The sequence below is a fragment of the Amblyomma americanum genome, chromosome 5 (assembly GCF_052857255.1).
Source record: "Amblyomma americanum isolate KBUSLIRL-KWMA chromosome 5, ASM5285725v1, whole genome shotgun sequence".
Taxonomy (NCBI): Eukaryota; Metazoa; Arthropoda; class Arachnida; order Ixodida; family Ixodidae; genus Amblyomma; species Amblyomma americanum.
In genome coordinates, this window is record NC_135501.1 from 135,455,371 (window position 1) to 135,471,724 (window position 16,354).

Below are 16,354 nucleotides of genomic sequence, written 5' to 3' on the forward strand. Positions count from 1 at the left end.
AAGGACAAAGCAACCGTGACAGTGTAAGTCTGATCTACAGCAATGAGTCTCAGACAGAATAAACTACAGGCACCATTTAGGTTACAGCAAACCCACAGCTGCCACAAACCTATGTGAAAGACGCACTGCACAGGTGTGGCCTCCTACAGCAGGCACACTACCTGCAGACTTTGTGTGAATGCTCTAGCACATAGCCTTTATTGACACAAGTGCTGCGAAGCATTGGCTGCTAGGTGTGAGGCCAAGCCAGTGTGGCTGCAGGACATCCGCTATCATCAGCCGCTACAGCGGCCAACGCTTTGTGGCACTAGCATCAGTCAAGGCTACGCGCTAAAGCATTCATGCTATGTCTATAGGCAGCTGTGTAGTAAAGATCAAAATAAAGGCGATCACTTTAGGCTTACTTCACTGGGATAAAATGCACTACTGCAGGTAATATATTTAAGTCTGAACCAAACTTGAGGAAGGAAACAACAGCGCCTACAAAGACAAACATAGCGGAAGAACGACGCATGGCAAGCACTAGTCCTGCGCCGTCCTTCCACTGTGTTTGTCTTTGTAAGCGCTATTGTTTTCTTTCTCAAGTACTATGCACCATCTAGCCCAAATTACCTTATTTACTCGCACATAACCCGGCCCCCTAACTTTGAATTCCAAGAGAAAAAAAAAAACCCTCGCGTATAACTCGCACGTTTACCTTAAAAAAAAAAAAATGAGCGCTATAAGAATACAACTGCACACTCAGGGATCATTTCATTTTCAAATCATTTATTCAAACGACCACCGCCACGTCACTGATTATCCGATCCTCAGTCATCGCCACTCTCAAATATACGTCATCCTCGGAACCATCCAAGCTGTTCCTGATGGCACATATTTTAAAGCTTTTACGCACCAAGTTGGCCGGTATCCCTTTTCACGCATCCATGATCCACTGGCACAGCAATGGAATATCGGGCCTTCGTACGCGTCTCTTCGGTGTGCGGGCGTAAAGGCTGTTGGCCATCCACTGGGCATGCAGCTGCTTCATGTGTGCCTTGAACGGCTTGTTCAGGCACACGTCAAGTGGCTGTAGCATGGACGTCATGCTCCAGGTATTATAACAAGGTCGGTGCTGGTCTCAGCGAGGCGAGCCTTCATCGCATCAGCGTAGTGGCCTCGGAAAGAATCCAGTATGAGCATCGGGCATTCAGTACGAGCAGCATCTGTTGCCGATTTCCTCCGCAGTGGCTATAACCTTTAGCTTCTCTTTCACTGTGAAGCACTGCCGCCGAGTTGCACTCATGACGCCAAAACAAAGCAGGCAAACAGTGCAAACTGGGGTGTAGTACACGAAACAGCCCTTGACACTAAGCTCAACAACGCTGGCTGAAGAAAATGGGGTCAATGACTTGGGAAAAAATAAACAGACTATGAATGTGGATTTGGCTATGCCTTTCATCGGCCCCCCATCGGCTTGACAAGCGTCGATGACAAAGGGGATGGTGGACTACACAGGGGAGGCCGCCGTGCATTGCCGTGAAGTAGACTCCCCCACCCCACAAAGAAAAAAATTGCAGATAACACACACCCACACTTTATTAAACACGTTTTTTTCAAATTTTGGTGCGGATTATACGCTAGTAAATATGGTAAGTTCTTTTGAACCAAACACACGGGCATAGATGGCGCTTTCGATCCCATGTCCTCCCCTACCACTTTTTCTGCACAGCAGGTGATCGTCACACAAGGAAAAACCTGCTGGTCTTTGTTGGCCGATAGAAAACCAACCACCATCGATACTGACACTCAATATAGTGCAGAGAGGGCAAGTGAAGTGTGTACAATACAATGCACACACTCACGCACACACAGAAAATGCAGAGGAGGAAGAAATACAAATGCAATTTGTTAACAGCTTTGAAGGATGGTCCCAGCTGCTTCTAAAGTGATAATCAAGCAAGTATGAATTAAAATCCTCATAGAGTGCTTTTCAAATCTGAACTGCCTCATTCACTTACTGTTTCTAAGCAATAGTATGCGAGCATCATAATATCGACAGAACTCCTATTTCTGCAAGGAATGTGAACAGGATGCAACTTACATTTTGCAAGGAAAACATGAAAAAACAAGTTTCCAATCTGTGCACACCGTAAACCCCCCTCCTCCTCAGCTTATACAGTAGTGACTCGGACCAGCAAAAATGTTTACTATATCAGGGTATTTACCATATCAGTTGTTGGGTGATGGAATGGCTCTGAGAATGCAGTCTGGTAATTGGCTACTTACTAACACAGTGTTGGTCTATAAAAGAAGCACTCAAAAATATCTTCCATCCTGCTCTTACTGCCCCTTTACGTGATACTTATTTATTTTCAGTTACCACATTTAATGTTACCACGTTTTTTATTTTGTTTACGTCTTGGGGAAGTACCTCATTTGCACAAATACAATGCGGGTACGAATATAACGAGAGTTTGATTTCATGTGAAAGCAAAAGTTTTGCACGAACATAGTATCATTTTCAGCATCCTAAGCATCATTTAAGATGCAATAGTTAAACTCGCGACACAGTCGAGGCGCAGCAGTATCGCTCATGCAGTGCTGCTGCTCCTCCATTTCTAGACGCCGTTTCCCTCTGGTTCCCGTTGCTGTGCTGCGAATTTTTGCCCTTTTTTTCCCTTCCCTACTCTTCACTGCACTTTTACTGTCTTTCCTAACTCAGCGACCCGCGCCTCCTTCTTTCTGCGTTCATAGCCATTTTTACTTTTTTTTTTTCCGTGTGCGCCGCGCGCTTTGCCTCACGATCCCAAGAACTTTAACAAGTCGGCTTCTCCGCACAGCTCCCGAGCTTGGTGGTGAAGCTATCTAAAAAAAAAAAAGCACCATCTTATCGTTTTTGGTATGCACTTATCCCCGAATGTCGGCCTCACGTGTGCCGCGTTGTCATCATTCTGCGGGAGGTAAGCCATTGCACGTGCGTAAAAATTCTTTACTATAACCGAAAAAAATATTAATGAACAGTCGTCTATGGGAGGCAAAATGGGACCACAGATTCTCTTTACTACAGTTGAACCGTGACATAATGAAGTCCTACTTGCAGCCGAAAATTTCGTTACATGGCGAATTTCGTTACGCCGAGGTTCCCGTGTTTCAGCTGCTCAAATAAAGTATAACTGGTTAGTGGAACACTGCTAGTTGATGGGAACTTGTAAATCACTTATTGAGGAAATACACAAGAAAATCTAGTAATAGTAGCGCTAACAAGGGCACTGGATGTTTTCTATATTGGGCATAATGAGTGATAGCAAACAGACGCGACGGCATCATTTTTCTCCATGTGCGCATAGCAAAGAACGAGCGACAGCACCTAGTACTCAAAGCCACCACAAGACGTCGCCACTGGTATCAACAGCATTAAACGTTTGCAGACGGGGACACATCAATGGAGAGAGAAAAAATAAAAATAAAAACATGTTCGAATCGTTCACGCCGGCCCGGCTACCTTGGGCCTAACTTGGGCGTGGCAATCGTGGCTTGTTATTGCAGACGGTGGGCGTGTGCTCGCGACGAAGTGCTCGGTGAACGCTTGTGCATATCCAAGTTTACTATAGTGGGGTTCTACTGTACTTTCAAGGACACTGTCTTGAGCCTTGCTTGTGCTTAAAAGTTGTGCCCCCGCAATTCATAGAAGCTACTTCTATTGACGCTGCCAGCAGTGCAGGCTCGAACGACCATGCAACAACAAGCACATGTACTGCAATTCTTACCTGCGCTGGCGTGACAGAAACGTCGGCGTGCACGTCTGGATCAATCTCCCTGAGTGAAGTCAGGCTGACGTCCTCAGTGTTCCCATAGTCTAGAAAGAACACCTGCAAGGGATTGAAGGACGCAGAGGCATTTGCCATGTGGGACAAAGTACTGAGACAGAGAAATTGCACTGTAGTAAGAAGTTTAAGAATACGCTGGCAGCCATAGCTAGCTGGCTCTGCGGAAAGGAAAGCCTCAGGTCATAAAGCTGGTTTAGGGGAAAAGTAACATATATTATGCAATGGTTATTACTCAAGGAGGAAGTCCGGGCTTATAGGGCTGAAAAAAAAAAAAGAACAACGTTACAATAATCATAACAAACCTGAAACTGCTACCAGAGCCGAAGACTATTTAGGAACACTGTTATTTTCCAAGCTGTCAACATTTTTCAAGAGGCAACACCCCAGAAAGATGATATCAATCAAACATAGAAAAAAAGACAATTTTTGGCTAAATTCTATAAACGTGCAATGCACAGCGCAAGAGTGTATAGCAATTTAACATGAGGCGTGGTCGGTAGTGGCAATGGCATAGTGCTCTCGTGCAGAGGCCAGAGAAGCTGATCTGTTTGCACCGCCGCGGGTTCGAATCCCAGTTGCAGCAATATTTGTTTTATGTGTTTATTTATTTTCACTTGGCACAAAACCAAAACATCGCAAGATACATGGCACAAACTGACAAACATCGCAAGATCTTGCTCGGGGTCTAACCATCAGAATAGTGCTTTTGCGCTAAAAGTCTGTCATGTTATTGCTAGCACTCTCTCATGCATTGCCAACCACTGCACCAGCACGGTTCTACCTCTTGATGTCACCGCTGCTTTGCGTTTTCATGCAGCCCAGTCCTGTACCCATTTACCCTTTCCCCCTCAGGAGGATTCTTTCACTGCTTGTGCTTTCCTAATGGCATGTTCCTGTTCGTTCTTTTCCTGTCCAGAGCCTCTCCTCCCCTTGCCTGTGCATACTGCACACTTTACTTCTAGAGCACAAGAACATGAAAGAAGGTGGCTTCTCCTCGCGGCTTAAGAGCCTCGCGGTTGAGAATGCCGCAGCTGCCTGAACGAGCAGCAAAATAAAATGAAATAAATTTGATAAAATCAATCAATCAATCAATCAATTTTATTTCTGCCTCAAAAAAGTGACAGAGGAGCTGCAGAAAAAGCTGTCATAGACAGCTTGACTGAGCCGCAGCCCCCATTATACCGGGCAGCAGTGACAGGCAACGAGAAAAAATAACAAAACAAACAAAAGAAAACAATTCAGAGAAAAACACATTAACACCAAAAAAAAAAAATCTACCACTAGATTGTACATGTGGGCAATTTACATGTTCATCCAAACATCATTGCATAAGTATCTTTCAGCAGTACAACAAAAGCACAATGAATCAAACAATACAAATTAAACAAAACAAAAACACCTCTTAGTGCAGTTTAAAGAAAAAAAAAAAATCATTTTGTAACACAGTCTATGTATAAGCAACGCAGCTCACGATTAGTACAGGTAGACAAGTTGAAATTGGCAGATTTGTATGTGTTTAGAAGAGAAGGAAGTCTATATTGCAGGCGCTGTTTACCGGTATTTATGCGTGGTGTAGGCACCAACCAGGTTTCAGGCTCTCTAAAAGGGTAACTCGCTTCTTTTTCTTTCAAATTTGCCAGACGTCGAATATAATTTATGTTATTTTTGGTTTCAATGAATAAAAAATTTTAAAAATAAATGATTATATAAGCATAGCACAAGACCGAAGTGTGACTCCACCTAACACAGTGCAACAGAGGCAAAGCAAAAAGCAATTAAGCATGCCCACCTTGGCCATTTTGGCGTTGAAGACCTCGACCCTTGCCCGGTAGTAGAGCCCCTTGTATGGCGCCAGCACCAACGCCTCCAGCTCGGGTGGGCCACTCAGAGGCTGCACAGTGAGCAGAGAGTAGGGCCCCCATATTCGAACATCTATCTCTTAATAAATTGACCCAGCGAAGAAGCACTCACTGATCGGCTAAAGCAGCAAGACAGGATATGCCGCTCGCTTGATGCAAAGAAATGCTACACTAACTCATAAGATAGTGAGGTGTGCACCAATATCGAAATTCGCTTCATTTCTTGCTGCATTGCCGCTGACACTACAGATGGAGCGCTGCAGTTTCAAGAGTCTCAGAGGAACGCGAGCTCAGGATCAATTGCTCGTGGCGCATAAGCAACTTAGATGCCACAACACACACAATCACAGTTGTGTCGCAATTGTGATCGAAAAAAAAAACCCGCTAAAATTTGAAGTTTTCTGCTAATGTGCAAAATTTAGGCACGTGCAAATAGTGAATTTTCAGTTTGGAGTGAATACGAAGCAAACAGCTATTCGAATCAAATCAAATAGTTTGCGACAGCAAGTGTAGTGGCGAAAAAATAGGCAATTTGTTCGAGCTGAATAGCACATACTGTAAAAACAGTGAATTTTCAGTTTGGAGTGAATACGAAGCAAACAGCTATTCGAATCAAATCAAATAGTTTGCGACAGCAAGTGTAGTGGCGAAAAAATAGGCAATTTGTTCGAGTTGAATAGCACATACTGTAAAAACCTGCGCATAATACACGAGGTTTTTTTCCAGAATTTGTGCATGTCAAATTTCCTCGGCCAAAATCTGCTGTTCCGGTATTCTTATTATCGAGTGCCATCACCATGAGAGGAGGCGCTACCTAGGAGTGGCGCATGTCGGTAGTTTCAATTTCAACGCCATTTCGCTATGCTGATCTGACCTCGTGATGCCCCCGCTATAGGAAGCAGGACGACTGCACCTCATACGGTGTAAGGACCACAAAAGCAGTAGTACTCTGCTGCTTTTAAAAGGAAAGTAATCAGACTGCCTAAAGCATCGGCACAGCGTCAAGTGCTGCTACCTGATGTGGAGGAGATAGGGAGAGCCTGCAGTTACTGCTTCCAGACATAGACCTCTCCGGCCATGCTGTACAGTTGAATCGCGGACTCGTGGGCCAGCATTCTTGAGGCACTTGCTGGTTGTGATTTCAAGAAATGCGGGATGTAGAACGCGCTCGACGGTACTGAAGACGTGTTTCTGAGGAAAGATATCTCTAACAAGGACCTCTCGGAAGACAGCACACCCGACAACGACCACTAAAGCTCAGACTGCGGACACTTGCAAAGTGTGCACGCCTGCGCTCCGACACACGTATGCTGAAGCAAGTGCGACGCAGGGTGCAAGTAAGCGCGAGCGCTGCACCCAGATCTCTACTTGCCAGATACTTGGTGCCAACGCTACACGCACAGCACAGACGTCAGATCCGGCGCGCCAACAACACGAATAATCTGAGTTCTTGAAAGAAGTTAGGACGGCGCTAAAACGACAAAGACAAAGAGGCACGAACACAACAGGACGGGCGCCAACTTGCAACTGAAGTTTATTGCACCAAACCCCTACATTTTATGCATCAACTGAGCCGTATCACAACAAGCTTATCACACAACACAACGCAATTCCTTCAATAGTCAGAACATCGGAAGTAGGCGCTACTTTTACAGACCAGAGACGCCTTCTGCACTATCCACTTGATAACAGCATTATTCTTACTTTATAAGTCCCCAGATTAAATGATTGCGCAACCCACATGAAAGCAATTGATCCTCCAAATGATACACACACGCTTGGGCAAGGAAACCAGCGCGCAAACTCAACAATCGTGATTTAACACAAAGAGTGAAAATGAAAGAATGACCAACAACAAACGCGGAAAATTTGGTGGACATGAAAACTTAAACCTTCGGGGGAACCTCCCAGCGTCAATGTACTATAATTATCGTCAAAAATTAAAAACCTTTGAGAAAACCCTCAGCGTCAAAGTGCTACAATATTGGTTTCTACACAAACGTCTTTTCGGTCGATAAAACACATCGATGAAAAACAATGTATGCAGAAAACTTGCAAACGTTGAAACCTAAAGACAGCCTTCGAGAAACGCCACCTCAGCGTCACTAATTGAAATGGACGGCCTACTAACGCATGCGCTTCCCGCTTTCTTAATAAAAAATGCCTCCACAACTTCTCGCTCAAATCTGTCTTTACCGCTCTTCAAAAAAGTTGTTTTGCTCAGATCCGGACTACACCCCTTGCACGTCTTGCAGTGATCTGCAAGGAAACTTCCATGATGTTGGCGCACATTCCGCAAGTGTTCACTGGCACGTTCATTAAAACAGCGACCGGTTTGCCCTATGTAAACTAAACCGCAGCTTAGAGGAATCTGATATACAACTTGTGATCTGCATTTCGTGAACAGTTTTTGATGTTTAATAGGGCAAACCGGTCGTTTCTTATCCGGTTTTGACATTGTGCAAATCTTTGACAACTTTGATGGGGCCGAGAACACAACCTGCACCTGATGTTTGCTTGCGACTTTTTTTTATACCATGGGACACCTTATGCATGTACGGAATCACAGGGACCAATTTTTTTGCTTCCGGAAGTTTCTCATCACAAGGCCGCTTGAATTTCTGGATTAACATTTCAGAAACAGCCAAAATCAAATGGGGCGGGTAACCCGCTTCGTGCAACCTCTGAATTTGGGCGCGAAAGCTCATAGACATCGTGTGATGGCACGACTTTCTTAAGGCATTCTGAAGGGAATTAGCGATTATTGCTCTTTTTACAAGTTTAGAATGAGCACTATCAAACGGTAACAGCCCTTTCTTAGATCTGGGATTGTACGCCCAGCATAGGTGATCCTCCATAAAAACCAATCTAACGTCTAAAAACTGCAGTTCGCGATTCACTGGTAACTCCCACGTGAACTTGAGGCCCTGGCTGTTACTGGTGAAGACCGATAACACACTTCCTGCCGCCGAAGCTACATCGGACTCATGAACATTCTTCATGATAACCAAAAAATCATCCACGTATCTAAAAATGGATACTACACGTGAATCTCTAAGTTGAACCAACTAGCCCAAATCAAAGTACTTCTTAATCTGAGTTCGTTCGGCTTACACGACTTCCGAAACAAGTCTTCAGTCATTCCATAAATTAGACCGCGGGACATTTCGACTAGTTTAATTTGGCCCTTTTCCCTGAAATGTTCCCACTCAACTGACAACAAGCTCCTAACTGCTGCGTTCTGATTAAACAGTACAAAAGCAGGACACGAAGGCAGGAACATGACAAAGCACGGATTTAAAAGGAACTAACAATTAGTTGAAAAATGCCCTTCACATCACCAAAAGAAGGGTTCAAACAAGCTTTATACAAGAACAAAAAAGCATAAAGACATACAGACTGTCTGAATGAATTGCTACTTTAGGCCAGTGCCACGTCACGTCTTTCTGCCTTCACCTGTGTCCTGCTTGTGCGCTGTTCAGTAAAAATTCAAGACAAGTTAGTCAACCAGCTTGCTAGCAACTAGCAAACTTACACATACAACCAGCAATGAACAATTGGAATCCTTTAAGGCAGTTCAAACAACATTGGACTGGAATAGCTAGGTGGTTTTCTTTAGTTTCGTTCCAGTCCTCATTCCTGCTTACCTTATTTACTCATGTAATCTGTGTCCGCGCGTAAATTGCGCACCCATAATTTAATACCCTGATTTATGAAAAAAAAAATACTTTTACTCGCACATTTTGCACTCCCTGCTGTGCAAGCACACCAGCATGCACGCAGGTGAGCCCAGGCCAAGCTTCGTAAGATCACTGCGGCCGCGTCACCTTGCACAGCTGCAAAAGGGGAACGAATGGCTTTTAAAAAAAGCCGGTGCTTTCTTTGGAAATTGGTTCTGGTGAAGAAAAGTCAATTGCACACCTTCTTTTACCCGACTTGCTTGCGCCAGCGGTCGCTTTTCTGCATGAGTGGCTGCAAGAGCAAACTTCCGGTAACCTCCGGAGCATGTGTCGTGCCAAAATCAGAAACTACCATACTGTTGGCCGTTCTGTTTACCATTACTCAGCCTGGCCACATGCGAGGCGCCGTTTTATTGCCTTGTATCTCCATTTTCCTCTGACTGTTGGCTTTGCGATTGTATCGTTCCACGGGGAACTACATAACATGGGTCTGGGGTGGGCAAGCAGGGGGGAAAGAAGTGGTATGCACAGATTAATATTTGGAGTAAACTTTCTTCTGGCCAGCAAAGGGCACGAGCTGTTGTGTTGAAGTAAAGGATAAAAACAATTGAGAGAAGTAACAAACAAGATCACCTTTATTTTTTTGTCATTCTTGGTAAAGTCGGCGACCGATTTTTCGGACACTCTAGGGACCGCGAAAACGACCGAAAAATCGGGCAGTCCGGAAAATCAAATTTTACTAAAAAAAATCATGAACCTATTGCTAATATGCGAGAGGAAGGTGTCAGTTGTATTACACACATTCTAAAGCTCCTCATGACTAAATTTCGCCGCGCGACGCGTGCACAGATGATGGGCGACGACCGCTTTCACAATTCGGCCTGGCTGTGCTACCCTCGGCATGTCGCCAATTGAATGCACGGGTTGAGACAAAAGCTGCGCCCGCAGTACGGTGGGCCGGTACGAGAATGCGAGGATGGTGAAACAATAAGAACCGAGAAACGGCCGAAGCAAGCACTCCGTCGGCGTTGGCCTTCATCATTAAGCGTAGTGACTACAGCCAGAATCGCATCGTATCCGGAGATATATGCACTTTGCGGTGGCTTGCATGTAATGAGAGGCGTCTTGCCTGTCATCAAAACGCCAGTTGTTTACAGTTTTACAATAGAAGAGTCAGGGTTGCGGTGCGCACGCTGACCTCGCTTTGAAATGCACCACCATTTCCTCCCGCGCTCGCCGTCTCAGTGAAGCTATATGCCTCCCATGCGCTTCGCTGCTACCTCTACCTGTATTCGGGATGAGACTCAGCACAGATGAGTTGCGCGAACTCCGACTAATGTTCCAAGTCCGTGCGGCAAAACACATTCAAGAACAGTACGAATTAAAAACCACGTACGGGGGCGCAATGTGCCGACTCGCGCAGAATTCCAGCATAGCAAGTTAAAAGGCTCCCTTTAAGGTTGAATTTCGTTTTGTTTGATCAAATTTTCGATATCTCTTGCAGTTTGAATGAATGAGGTTCCACTGTACACATTACCATACTTAGTCGCGTAATGAACCCAGTCGCATAATGGAACCCCCCACCCACTCGTGTAGGCCAGAATATTTTTGGTTGTTTTCCAGCCTAGTGAGTTCCTCAGTTTTCACTGCCATCCGTCGGCAGCGCAGACCTTGGCAGCGCGCCAAGATGCTGCCCGCCGCCGACATCACCACTTGTTTATCTTTTGAGAAGAGCTCCAGCCAGAGGGAGTGGGGGGTGAGCACAGCGCAGAGGGGAGGCCGGTGTACAGCACATTTGCGTTATCTCGCCGCTATTGGCGGGCGCCCCCTGCTAGCGAAAAATTGCCGGATCGCGTCAAAGTGAACAATGCTAAACACTAGCGGCAGAAACGCATCTGACTGCGTGCGTTTGTTGACTGGAGGGACAGACGGAAATACAGTAAACCCTCGTTATAACGAAGTCAGCGGGACGGCGAAAAAATTCGTTATAAGCGATAATTCGATATAGGCGACAAGCTCGAGAAAGCTAACACAGTCGAGATTTAAGGGGGGGACGCGGATCTTTGGGACCAAAAAATCGCGCAAAAATCGACTTGGAAAATCATAGTTGGGTGTGCGTCATCATTTTCCATCATAATCTCAAGTTTCATGGCTGAATGCCCTGTAGTTTACGAGAAATTGACACGCAAAGATGCAATTTTTACACGAAAGCTCGCGAAGATCGGTTAGAAAATGCCCGTTTTGAGTCGCGTGTCGCGTCAAAAGTAGCCGGCGCAGCGAGGCGACTTTTGTCTCGTTTGAAAGAGCGACGCCTCACCTTTCTTTCCCGCCAGAACGAAAGGCCTACTGCGATTGGTCGCCGAAAAAAAGAAAAACAAAATATAAAAAGCTGCAATGCTATTGGACACTACGCGGCGAAATTCAAGCGCCTCATTGGCCGGCGCCATTTTTTTTAGGCTCCGCGCTCGTCCTGTGACGCCATTTTGAAAAAGACCACCATGGCGTGAAATCGTATCGGAAGTTCGCAGCGCGCCTAAGTTTGGGAAAAAACGTAAAAAAGGCCGCAGCAAGCAAGCGGAAGACACAAGTACGTCGGCAGGGATGTAAACCAGCAGCAGCGGAGTGCCAGAGTGTGGACCGGCTGATGACGCGACCTTGGCAGCCGTTGCGGCGTTCGTTCCAAGCGCGGTGCACATCGCGGCTGCAGCGGATGACGGAGAGCCGGATGGTTTTACTTCACAAGCAGGGAAAGGAAGAGGCAATAACGCGGCGCAGGAGTGCAATTTGGCGGTCGTGATAAGCGCTTCTTACCAGCTTCGGCGTCCGCCTTCGACACGGAGCAAATCGCGGGCTCGGGCGAGATTGGCAGCAGCGGGTCAGAGTAGGCACATTTCTTCCCAGCGCATTGATCACGAGGAATTGCGAAGCACGCCGGTGATAAAATCGCCACTTTGGCAGCAATTTCTGCAACCTAGCGAAAGATGTGGACGCTAGCGAACGAGCATGTAGACGCCAACCCGTCATTGTCTGCGGAGCTACCGACTTCAAAGCATTGTAACTTTAATTGCAGAAGGGCTAGAACAATGAAAGTATCCTTATTGCAAGCACTAATAATAATAGAATCCACTGGCATAAAATTTATTTGAATCTGAGCAGCCAATTTTCCAAAAAGTTGTCGAAATAATTTTACCGAAATTCTTGAATTCATAAGAAACGGTGCAAATGCACGAAAATGGTCACCATATTTGAAATCACCACACAAAAATACATAACTGAAATTTTAATTTTGCTAAGTTCAATATTAAAAATTTTTTCTCCAAGACCCTCTTCTCCCCCTTAATTGCGCCGCAACGGCGACGAAGTCAAAATACAATGTATTCAGCTAAGCAAAACTTTAATAAGGTGAAAAGAAGGCAGTGAGTTTTGCCTGTTTCAAGTTCATACCGGGCGCGAGCAAAGCCTGCTCTAATTTGCCCAAGCATTGCAGGAGGCCGTGGTCGCTGCCCGTGCATTCAACCTTGTTTCGCAGGAGGCGTAGGCACTCGCGCGTCTGCACCATAGTCGGCACTTCACGTGGCTCTTCATCCGCCGGCTCTTCGTCCTCGTCAGGACCACGAACAGTGTCAATTATATCCGCATCCGTCGCTGGGGCAACCACGGGAGCAGCAGCGTCAGCCAACGCGAATGTCTCGAAGTCTCCTTCTACCTCTTGGCCAGCAATTTTATAAGCAGCCTCGTAGAGATCGCTGCAAGTCCGGTCATCGTCAGGCTGGTCATCGTCAGGACCGCTGACGACGGCGCGGGAAAAGCCGGTGTGCGTAAAGCAGTTGGCGACCTTCGAAGGTGCTAGTTCCTTCCAAGAAAAGTTTAGCAAATGGATCGCACCAAGCAAATCAATGCTATACCTCTTGCTCGCGTCATATGCCATAAGCATCCACTGCAAAAGAGCCTTGCGGTACAGCTTCCGGGTAGTCTCAATGATGCCCTGATCCATCGGCTGCAGTACCGCGGTTGTTTTCGCAGGCAAAAATTCCACAGTGATTGCCGTCAGGTTGTCGATCTTCCCGTGGCTTGGGCAATTGTCAATCACAAAAAGCACTTGCCGATTCTTTGCGCGGAACCGTCTATCCATAAGGCGCACGTAGTCCTCGAAAATAGCTGCAGTCATCCACGCTCGCTTGTTGCTTCTGTAGATGCATTCCTTGGGAATTGCTGCATTTCGGAAGCACCGCGGCTTCTCTGCCTTCCCCAGTATCAATAAGAGAAGCTTGTCCTCGCCTGTTGCATTGGCACCAAACAGCACCGTGACACGCTCCTTGCTCTGTTTTCCGCCAGATGAGGATGCGCCAGGAGTAGTGAACGTGCGATTCGGTAGCATCTTATAGAAAAATGCTGCCTCATCTAGGTTGTAGACGTCTCTGTCTGCATACTTTTCGAGTAGAGCTTGGAGCCGATGTTGGCGCCATATATCTATGGTGTCATGGTTCACAGCTGCGCTTTCGCCGACGATCGACTTCGAGGTCACGCCGTGTCGTTTCTTAAACCGTTCAAGCCAGCCATTGCTGCACTTGAAATCATTATGGGCCCATTTGGAGGGCGAGAGCTTCGGCTTTTGCCGTAAGAGCAGGTCCATGTATGGGGAGATTTGCACTCCTGGCGTTCTTCAGCCACTCTAGAAGTGCACCTTCCACTTCCGGATATCTAGAATCACGATTCCGCTTTCTCTTCGCCGAGAAGCTCTTTTCAAAGCCATCCAGCACAGCTTCCTTGTTCTTCAATACAGTTGATAAAGTAGACGGCGGTATGACGAATTCCTTCGCAATGTCAGTTTTCTTCCGGCCGCCTTTTTCCACTTCTTTTATCAGCAAAACTTTCTGCTCCAAAGTCAGACACTTTCGCCCGGAGATTGACGAAGCCATTTGTCACTGCAGGCCACAAAAGCACACGTGAGGCACGCCTAACGAAGCACTCCGAACAACATGCTATCACTCCCGCATGGTCAGCAGCCGAGCGGCGTTTTTTTTTTTTTTTGCCGCCCCGTTGCGCGATGCGCGCGCCCCCATCCATACTGAAATCAGACGGGTGCGAGGAAGGGAAGTCGCTGGCTCTCGCGTGCAAAATGCTCGAGAGCACGCACCCTCCACGCGAGCGCCTCTCTCTCGGCCGGCGTGGATCCGCTCAGAATCACGTGACGACCGCTCCGGCTCTCATTGGCCCTCTGTCGCTACCCTCTGCCGGCGTCGGTGTTTTTTTTTTGTTTTGTTCCGCCAGAACTCGCCGATTTGACAAAAACGTCCTCTCCGGCGGCAAAAAAAAGCTCAGCTGCCGTCGACGCCACGTCGCTCTAAGCGGGTCAAGCTCTTCGTGCGCTTCGAGTAATGCGGCTTAAAACGCATGCGTTTGGGTTGGGACCGGTAGAAATTTCGAATAATGCGATATTTCGAGCAATGCGATTTCGTTATAACGAGGGTTTACTGCATATGAAATCTCGACCCTCCCAAAAAAATCTATTGGAAACTTTTTTTCCTGCGTAATGAACCCTCCCCCCAGACTGATGTCAACTTTTCAGGAAAAAAAGTGGGTTCATTGCGCGAGTAAATACGGTATATGGCGGCTTGGATATTGGTGGCGAGTGCCAATGAGGTCCGAAAAATCAAGCAGTTAGTTGCGGTGCGCCCGAAATTTCAGGCGCTCTTACACATTGGTTCTATGGGCCATGTCGCGGTGCTGCGAAAAAGTCCGAATAGTCAAGCATGTCCGAAAAATCAGGCGTCCGAATTTTCGGTCGTCGACTGTATTCAAAATGACACCAAAAAAACCATCTCTGCATCTGCACTCACCCTCAGGTTCTGGCCGTTGTTGTGGTTGATTATCTCGTTCATGTGTTGCTCCTCCATCTGGTACTTCTGGTCAGAGTAGTGGGCATAGAAGTGGCCGCAGTCCACCACCTGCCAAACGCAGAAGTGTAAAAGATGGTTGGCATGTGGGGCTTAACGTCCTGAAGTGGGACATGGGCTGGCAGGGAAGCTGTAGCGGAGAGCTCCAGATTAATTTTAACCAGCCGAGCTGAACCCCGCACAGCCCATGCTTACATTTTATCTCCGTTGGAATGCAGCCGATAAAGCAGAGACCCAATACAGTGAATTTGGGCTCAGCAACCGAATATTAAAGCCACTGAGACACCGCGGCTGGTAGAATGTCTGAAATGTTAGCTGGCATGATGGCCAGGCAGCTGGACACACACAAAGGTGACGGCAGAGTACCCTGTAGAATGCCAGGTGACTTCCAGATTTCCCGCTTCAACAACAGCACACAAAATGTCAACATTTACACACAGGCAGATTTGAGGGGGGGGGGGGGTCACCCAAACACAGCTCCACACCTCTTTCGGATGCTGACTGGAGTGTTAGTGATCACTTCCTTTTCCTTTTCAAAAACAGTGTCAGCGTTCTGACGCCAATACGTGTTCTCCTTCCTTACGTCCACGTTGTTCTCCCAGCATGCCGGAACTATGCGGTCGTCGAGGGCTTTTCAGTGTGTGCGTGATGGAGCCCCCTCATAAGACTTCACCATATTTTCGCATTTTCGTCATAATTTTTTTTTTTCAGGGGTGCAGGGAATTTCATAAATGGCCATTTGGATAATCCAAGCATTCCTCACAGTCTCTTGTAATTTCAATTAAAAAGGTTTTACCGTATTTACTCAACGCTAGGACAACACCCGAAATTCATAATGTCCGAAAATGAAAAAAGTTTACCCGAATGTAAGCCGAATAAAAAAAGCCATTGGCTAGGACTAGAACATGCACTTTATTAGGCTTGCAACACTTTTCATATCACGTCGAATGCTCACTCATCGTCTCCGTCAACATCGCTGACATCACTGTCTTTGTCGCTGGCTTCCTCCTGCAGCGCACTGTCTTCGCTTCCGTCCAGCGCATTCAAGACGCTGCACTTGTGGAAGGCCTGCCCAATCAGTTCAACCGGAATTTCGTCCCATGTTGTGG

The 16,354-nt window shown here is 46.6% G+C and overlaps 1 protein-coding gene across 2 annotated transcripts in view; it reads right to left on the bottom strand.

Moving 5' to 3' along the window:
• spn-E (tudor domain containing 9 protein spindle E) overlaps window positions 1-16,354 on the bottom strand; it is a 134,870-nt gene that overhangs the window by 41,204 nt on the left and 77,312 nt on the right. For both annotated transcript variants that reach the window (XM_077665305.1, XM_077665306.1), the window contains 3 exons: window positions 15,189-15,296; window positions 5,599-5,700; window positions 3,750-3,851 (listed from right to left, as the gene is read on the bottom strand). In XM_077665305.1, coding sequence (XP_077521431.1) covers window positions 3,750-3,851; window positions 5,599-5,700; window positions 15,189-15,296 — 312 coding nt within the window. The remainder of the gene's footprint in view (window positions 1-3,749; window positions 3,852-5,598; window positions 5,701-15,188; window positions 15,297-16,354) is intronic.